General features: G+C 38.6%; 1 protein-coding gene across 1 annotated transcript; it reads left to right on the plus strand.

Annotated features, from left to right (window-relative positions):
• Positions 1-8,186: 8,186 nt before the first annotated feature.
• On the plus strand, positions 8,187-8,378 carry KRTAP8-1 (keratin associated protein 8-1; the record flags this gene model as incomplete). The annotated part of the gene is made up of 1 exon (XM_082839431.1): positions 8,187-8,378. One exon carries the CDS (start codon positions 8,187-8,189, stop codon positions 8,376-8,378), a length of 192 nt encoding a protein of 63 aa, XP_082695557.1.
• Positions 8,379-8,617: the final 239 nt, after the last annotated feature.

Consider the following 8,617-nt stretch of genomic DNA (forward strand, 5'->3'; position numbering starts at 1 on the left):
GTCACAAGTAGTAGACCTCAGCTCCTCCATTTTGCATCAGCAGGAGTAGAGGGTAGATGCTAAAAAGGATCTTCAGATCCCACTAATGACTAAAAGCTTGCAGCAAAAAATTTACTTTCCTTGGAATTTCTTTTTCATATTGATTCTGAAACACATGTGAAATGCTTCTGACTAGAGTCAGTGGGCCTATTATGCATCCAGGCATTGTTGTGATGTCACATTATTTCTTAAGAAAACCACATGGGTTCTACATCAAATAGCAAGCTTCGTTAATTAGTTGCTTGCTCTGATAATTCACTAAGTAGCCTCACAATGTGGCTTAGCTCCAAAAGTGCTGAGATAGCAAGGCGTTGAAATTGTGTCTCAAGTTAGTCCCAAGTCTTGGTCAGCAAGTTCTGGCCCATGTCATGTGACACTTTTGGGGTATGTTGCATGGCAATCATATTTAACTGCATGTGATCTTGACTTTAGACCAGGGTTTTTGACTTTGGCTCTGTTGACATTTTGGCTGGATAGTTTTTTGTTGCTGGGGGGAGGGGAGTGTTCAGTGCATTGCAGAATGTTTGGCAGCATCCCTGGCAAAGCAGCATCTCACCAGTCATGACAAGGGAAATTGTCTCTAGTCATTGCCAAGTCCCCTGGGGAGCAAAGTTGTCCATGATAATAAGTTACATCAACTCTCCTTATTAATCCTGGCTAAGAAGGTGTCTCCTTTTTCTCCTTCACCATTTTACACTCATCCCATTTTAAGTTGTGTGTTTTGTTAAAGAGGACACCTTTTCAGATGGCTAACCATTGAACAGTACAAATTTCTCAAGGAGTGACCAAAGCACTTTATTTATTTATTTTTTGGCTGTGCAACATGGCTTGCGGGATCTTGGTTCCCTGACCAATTATCTAACCCAGGCTATGGCAGTGAAAGCACTGAGTCCTAACCACTGGACTGCCAGGGAATTCCTCCAAAGCATGTTATTGGAATCACTTGGGCTGCTTATTTAAAATACAGATTTCTCAACCCCAGCACAGACCCAGGCAATCAGAATCTACAGGAACAGAGCTCAGAAAATATGTATATTAAACAAGTATCCAAGGAGATTCTTGCACAGACTAAACTTTGAAACTATTGTGGTGGAATGTCTTGTAGAGGTTTCAACATTTCTCTTCTGCAATTCTGTCACTGCATTTCGTATTTTAAAATGATGGCAGCTGGCTCGTGAGTGTGTCTTAGCAGGAGTGTGTAACACAGTGAACAAAAGTACTCTATATAGTTGCATGCTTAATTGACCAAATCCAATGGGAGAGGGTTGAATTGTAATCTTAGCTTATCAGTAATTTTGATGTTAGGATCATTCAATGGCTAAGATGGTGAGTCCCAGGGTGTCAACTTACCTCCTGTTTCAGTCGAAAGACTTGGGACCCAGGCAAGTGATTTGCATAAATTCTTACAGCAAGTCAGCGGCCAAATTTGACTTGGAATATTCATTCATTCACTCATTTATTCAACTGATATTCATTGAAAACTTACATCATGCCCAGTAGTGAGCTAGGCACTGAGGAATCAGGGCTGATTAAAGACGTCAGTTTTGCTCTCCTTGAAACAAGCATGTTGCTGAGGCAGGTATCAATCACACAAATAAAGGTTAAAGAACTACAAGTAGGAGGGAGATGGTGGCCACTATGATAGTGTAGGTGGACTTTGGCTACTCAGGGACGTCAGAAAGGCCTCCCAAGGGAAGTGATTGAACTAGTATCTGAAGGTTGATGGGAGTTGAGGAGGACAGAGGAGGGAAGATAATTCCATGTAGAACAAACAGAAAGTGGCAAAACACATGATATATTTGAAGATCTAAGATAGTCAATGATGTCTAATCAGAGTGAGTTGGGGGCTTTTAGGTCAGATTAAAGATTAAAAAAAATCTAAAAAGCAATGGGATGCTATTGAATATTTTTTTAATTATTATTATTTTTTGGCTGTGTTGTGTCTTTGTTGCTGTGTGCAGGCTTTTCTCTAGTTGCTGAGAGCAGGGGCTACTCTTTGTGGTGGTGTGTGGGCTTCTCATTGTGGTGGCTTCTTGTTGTAGAGCACGGGCTCCAGGCATGTAAGCTTCAGCAGCTGCAGCACTCGGGCTCAGTAGTGTGGCACGCAGGCCCTAGAGCATGGGGTCTTCAGTAGTTACAGCACGTGGGCTCAGTAGTTGCGGCATGCAGTCTCTAGGGCACATGGTCTTCCGTAGTTGTGGTGTGTGGGCTCAGTAGTTGTGGCTCGCAGGCTTGGTTGCTCCACAGCATATGGGATCTTCCCAGACCAGGGATTGAACCCTTGTTCCCTGCGTTGGCAGGTGGATTCTTAACCACTGAGCCACCAGGGAAGTCCTGAAATATTTTTAATGTTTGTTTGTGTGTGTGTGTGTGTGTGTTTGTATTGTAACAAGATCTACATTTTGTAAACACTTTGGCAATGGGAAGCAGTGTGTAAGGAGGGAAACTGTGAACTTGATTAGTTTTTCAGTCACCATAGCAGTGTCAGTACATAAAGCTTGAAGTAGGTAGTGTGCCAGGCTGAATAAGTTGTCCACTCTGAATTTCTGCAACCCATGAAAATGTTACCTTACATGGTAAACGGGGCTTGGCAGAAGTGATTAAGTTAAAGATTTTCATATGGGGAGAGTATTTTGGATTATCCAGGTGGGCCCAATGTAATCACAAGGGTTCTTATAAGAGGTGGGCAGGAGGGTCAGAGTCAGTAGTAGGAGACGAGACCATAGAAGTGAGAGATTGGAGTGATGAAAGGAAGTGGTCACTGGCCAAAGAATGCAGGCCACCTACAGAAGCTGAAAAAGGCCAGAAAACAGGTTCTCCCCTCAGAGCTTTCAGAAGGAACTGGCCATGCCGACACTTTAATTTCAGACTTCTGGAACTTGTGATAATAAATTTGTGTCTTTTTTAGTCACCAAGTTTGTGGTAATTTGTAGCATTAGGAAACAATAAGAAATAGAGTAGTGAAGTGGACATTGATAGAAATTAATGGATCTAAGAGAGTGTTAGAAGGTAAAAGTGACAGCACTTTGTGACAGATTGTATTTGCAAATGCAGGGGAGGGGGTGTCAAGGGTGACTCCTAGGTGTCGAGGTTCTTATTATTCAGATGGTATCACCTCACTGCGTGGGTGTAAATCTTAATTTCATACAAAAACCAGATGCAATTTCTGAATATGAGGCCCTAGACAACAATAATTAAATTTTGTATGCAAGTTAGTAAATTACCTGAAAGGAAGTCATATTTTGAGGGTCTCAGTATCTGATTACCAGATAATAGTAACCCAAAGGCATTAGGAGGATTTTAAATCAAGGGTCTAAGCAAGCATCCCCCTTGGGATAACTTTACATTCTGGAAGCATGAAAATTTTCTTTATTTTCTTTTTGCAGCAATGATTAGATGTTGTCTCTACTGGCTATTTTATTATCTCTAATTGTCCCAAATATCTTACAGAGCCTTCCAATTGGAGGACCTCAGCACTGAATTACAGGTGTGCCAGAATGTTGCTATTCTTAATCCCCCAGCTGATCTGGACAGGACCTGGGGTGCCAGAGCTCCCAGGATGGCTGTCTCTTCCCAGTGAGTCTTGTCAGATTATCCCACTGTATCCTAAAGATGTGTAATGTACTTTGATGCCATAATGGGAGAATGATTGAGAAGCACTGCCCTTTGGTATTCCTTCTCACAGTGTCTTCCACGGATGTCTTGCATCATAATTCCTGGTAGGGATATGATCCTGATAGATGGTTGTTAACCCACGTGTTAAATCTACCTCCCTAACAATTCTTAAATTCATCCCCTTGCTAATACTGTCACCTAGTTAGTGAAGTGACTTTTATGTAACTGATTATCAATCTCAGTGACTATTCCTCCTCCTTCTTCTAGGTTGCCAGAACCTGCTTCACATGATACAGGCAGAAAGTGCCCAATACACACTTTTCTAGCTTCCCTTGTAGTTCAACCCTGGGATATGATTCAATTCTGGACAATGGGACATAAAAGAAATCCATTGGAAGACAAATATGAAATGAATTCCTGCTCATTGCACAATGAAAAGGAGTTTTGAGAGAAGTCCTTTTTTTTTACTCCTCTATTTTTAGATGTTGATGTGAACGAATCTGAAGCATTGACCTGCTGCAGTGATTCTGCAGCCATGAGAAGATAGAGAATCACACCTCTGAACCCTGACATTGTCAAGTCCTGGAGCAACCTGGAATTGCTTATGTTCTCATTTTCCATTATTTGTGAAAAATAAACTCTTTTCATTTAGCAACTTTCAGCTTGTTTTGTTTTTTGTTTTGTTTTTTTTGGTTACTTGTAGCCAAAATAATCCCTAAAGTATACAATTTTAAACCTGGTTTTCATACCTCCAGGGTTTCCCACTTCTAATTCATTCTCCACCCTGTCAGGGTAGTGATCTCTCTAAAATGCAGAACTGATTATGCCAACCCTAGCTTAGTGTACGAGTGGCTCCCTTTTCCTCCACAAAACACACAGTCTCATATGTCCCCTGACTGTCTCTCCAGCTCCAACTTCCACTAATTCTTCTGTCACATGCAAGGCTACGGCCCCATTGAATTATCAATGTCTCTTGGAAGGCAATGTACTATTTAACATTGTTAAGACTTTGCTTCAAACACTTCTTTCTGGAATATCCTCTAAATCCACTATCTTCCTAACTGATGTCCATTTTCAAGACCCAGTTCAAATATCTATCCCTTTCATAATGAAGCTTTCCATGGACATTACCCCCTACATCACGTAGAGTTGTCCACTCTCTGTTTCACCCCCTGAAGTCTACAAGAGGGCAGTGTGGACTTCCAGGGTAGAACATATAACATTGCATTTTCATTTATTTATCTTTTTCCATTTAATTACCATTTCCAATTTGCCTTTAGATTTCTAGCACCTAACAACATGCCTGGAATATAGGAGATGCTCAATAAATATTTGTAAGAATAAATGAAAAGAATGAAATATAATTTTTATATTATAGAGTAACACTGATGTATATTCTAAAATTCATTTAAAACATTCCCTTGTAATTTCTCTCTCATTCTTAATGAATTATAATATCTTGAAGCTGGAAACTTTATATCTGAAGCTGATAAGACAAGAACTGTTTTATTGTGCACACTGGAATTGACTCTATTTCTATGATCTGTACACAACACATTCTTGCTCCATTGTAGAAAATCAAATTTTCCCTATCTTTATTCATGTCACATTTTATTTGAAATCAAAGAAATATGAAAGAAGAAATCAGATTATTTATTAAATAACATCTTAACCTTGTTATTAAAAGATAAAGGGTCATGAACTTTATCTAAACCAATAAATACCCAGCAATGATTAGTTCAATACCATGTCATTTCATATGTGAGAATATAATATTTTTCTGTTTTTCAAACCTCCATGCCACATGACCCTAGTTTTTTGAGTAACTCACAAAAGTAAGACATTTTAACTGCAATTGGTTTAGCCCACTGTTGCTTTCCACCTGGGGTTCCCTACAATCACACTTCCCCTCAAGTTGGAAGGCATTAGAGAGACCATGGACCTTTCTGGGATCTAGCTAAGGAGAAGTTGAATTTGGATATGGGAGATAGATTTATGTGGTTTGCAGTTACTTCTGTGTCTAATTAGGCTAGCCATCCATGTATGGTGATGGCTTCCAGGAATTCTCCCCCATCTACTCTACCAATTCACCCAGAATTTGTGACATGAATGTGCAGGACCAGAAGTCACATCTCAGTATGTATTAGCCCCATGGCATCCAGTGTAGAATGAGTAGTGGAGGAAAAAATTCGAAATGGTGGAGCCCAAAGCTTGTCTATGGAAAAAATATTATAGAAGTGTGTCAGGCAGTTATGTAGTAAAAACATTTTTTCAAAAGTTTATAATATTTGTGACTTTTATTAGTGTTTAAATTTGTGATTTATCATTTTAACAAATGTTTATTTTTGTACTGAATTTTATACTTTTATGTTTACTGTTTTTCATCAAGAGGCTTCTCAACATTGTATAAACTTCAGGCTCTACAACACCTGCATCTAGATAAACCTATACTATAATAAAGCTTTCATAGACTCAGTGTAAAATTAAGCTAGCTACCTATTTTGTTTTTAAATAACTTGATAAATCATGTATTTCCCTAAAATTTTCTTGTGTTATGATTTTCTGCAGAATTTCTAGAGAAAATTCAGAATGTTCTTTGTAAATATGACTTAAGTTTTTAAAAAGACAACATATTTTAATTTTTATTCACCATTACTACTCAGATACAGAGTTGGGTATTGTGCCCTGCAGGGCAAACCTAGCATATTGTCTGATTGGGTAGGCAAGTGAGAGGGGGAACTTACTTAAACAGAGCATCATAACTGAATTTTAACATTAACTCAATTTTTTTTCTTTCCATTGTATGATGCTATTTTTTTTCAATTTTTCTTTTTTCAAATATTACCAGTTTTTTTCTTTATGGAGTAGGGCAATGTGATGACAGCAGAAATAAGACATAAATTATTCTATGATTTTTAGAGAAGGGTCTGCTGTTGAATGCCTTTATATTTTGTGAGTGAAGCTAATTGTAATTTCCTGGTCTTATTTAGCTATAAGTCACATGAAGTGTTTGAATTTTAAATGCTGAATCACCCTAGGTGGCCATACAGCTTTGTTCATGAACAAGGATGGTGCAAGAGCACGGCGTATTTTCAAAAATACCTCTGTTATAATTAACCAATTAGTGGTTGAAACACTGTCACAGTTGTGCATTTTTCCAAGTGTCTCACCTTGTCCTTGGAGTCAGCCTGTGACCTCTATATGCCTCCAGAAATTTAGGTCTTAGCTGCTAGTAACAGGAAGGAAATTTACGTCTGAAATCTAAAGTAAAATTTTGGGGGCTAGTATGTCATATGTATCTGTTCTGTGCCTTTCTAAGAATGATTCCTTGCAGTTCTGTGCCTTTTTATTTCTGTGCCATATGTCCTCTTTTGCTGTATTTTATGTAAATTTTCTCTTAAGTGCCATTCCGAGGAATATTAACGCAGGTATCTGAGAATAATTTTTTAAGTCTTGCATGACCCAAGATGGGTTTGATCAATCTTATTCCTCCTTTAATTCATATTTGAGGACTAAATTTCCATTTAGAGAGAGGAATGATTTTCTTTCCCAATCCTGGGGTGCATGATCATTCTAAAAATGAAATAACTTTGATTTAATATTGTCATCTGGCTCTTTACAAGATCATCACATTTGTTAGATAATCTGGTCTTATTAGATCTAATGGAAAAAAATAGTGTACATTTTAAGGTAAAATTTCCCATTAATATTTCTGTTTTTATCCTGTTATTATTTTCAACATTTACTTTGAAAAGCATATTAGACCAACAGATGATATTTGACAATTTATTTCTAGGATCAATCCACAAGCTCCATTTTTTTTTTATAATTACAAGATTATTAGTTCAGGCAGTGGTTTAGAAATGTGATGTTAAATATAGTTCAGGCAGGTACTATAATTAAAATTAAAATTTTATCCAGTTTTGTAAACAGGGTAGCTATAGATAAAGGCGAAAAAAGGAGTCTTTCCAATGAACTCTTTGGCATTTATCTTGCATACTGCGAAAAATTCTTTAATCAGGTGAATACTAAGAAATATCTCCATTTTGAGGCAGTCTTATTATGTATTTGTTATTTCATTTATTAATTTATTCAGCACATATTTTTTGAATTCCAACTGTGTGGTATGGACGTTCAAAGAGCAAGAGGACCAAATGACAGTTAACAACCTCAGAAAATTTCTTGGTATTGTAATGCCTGCTCACAGAGGCTTGTATCTAGGACCTACAAGACCCAGTGCTTTGAAGTCTCTGCAATGTGTATTTTAAATGAAGGGACACAATTTATTTGAAGGAATCCTGCCCCTGTGTTCTCTCACATGAGAAATTTCTTAAGCAAGTGTAAAGATGTCTTAAGCAAGCAAAACAAACTAATGAGCTATTTGTGAAGCAAACAGGTGTCGATGAAAATGACCCCTTGTGTTTTTCACCACACCCCACAGCCAGGGTATATAAAGAAGGATGGAGAGAAGGGAATCCATCATACTGAGGAAACGCATTCCACTGCTATCTAGGCCCCCAACTCCAGACACCATGTGCTATAACAACTTCTCCAGCACTGTCTTCCCAGGATGCTACTGGGGCAGTTGCAGCTACCCCCGGGGGTATAGTGTTGGCTGTGGCTACGTCAGCACCCACTCCCCAGTGGGCTATGGTTTTGGCTATGACTACAATGGGTGTGGGGCTTTCGACTACAGAAGATTCTGGCTATTTTCTCTCTATTGATTTTCTGAAATACCCGAGGCATGGAACCTTCTCTCCCAAGGCTGAGAGGAATAATTCCAGGTCCTCATGTGCTCATCAACCTCCCAGTCACTGCTTTTCAGACCTAGCACCAGAGTCTCAAGGGAAGAAAATGAGAAGCACTTGATGCCTCCAGCTGCCTTCCCTGGATGATGTTTGTGGGGACATTTGCAGAAACTTGACACCCAAACATGTATTACTTTTGAATTTTTCACCAAGCT

The sequence above is a fragment of the Leucopleurus acutus genome, assembly GCF_964270905.1.
Source record: "Leucopleurus acutus genome assembly, chromosome: 5".
Taxonomy (NCBI): Eukaryota; Metazoa; Chordata; class Mammalia; order Artiodactyla; family Delphinidae; genus Leucopleurus; species Leucopleurus acutus.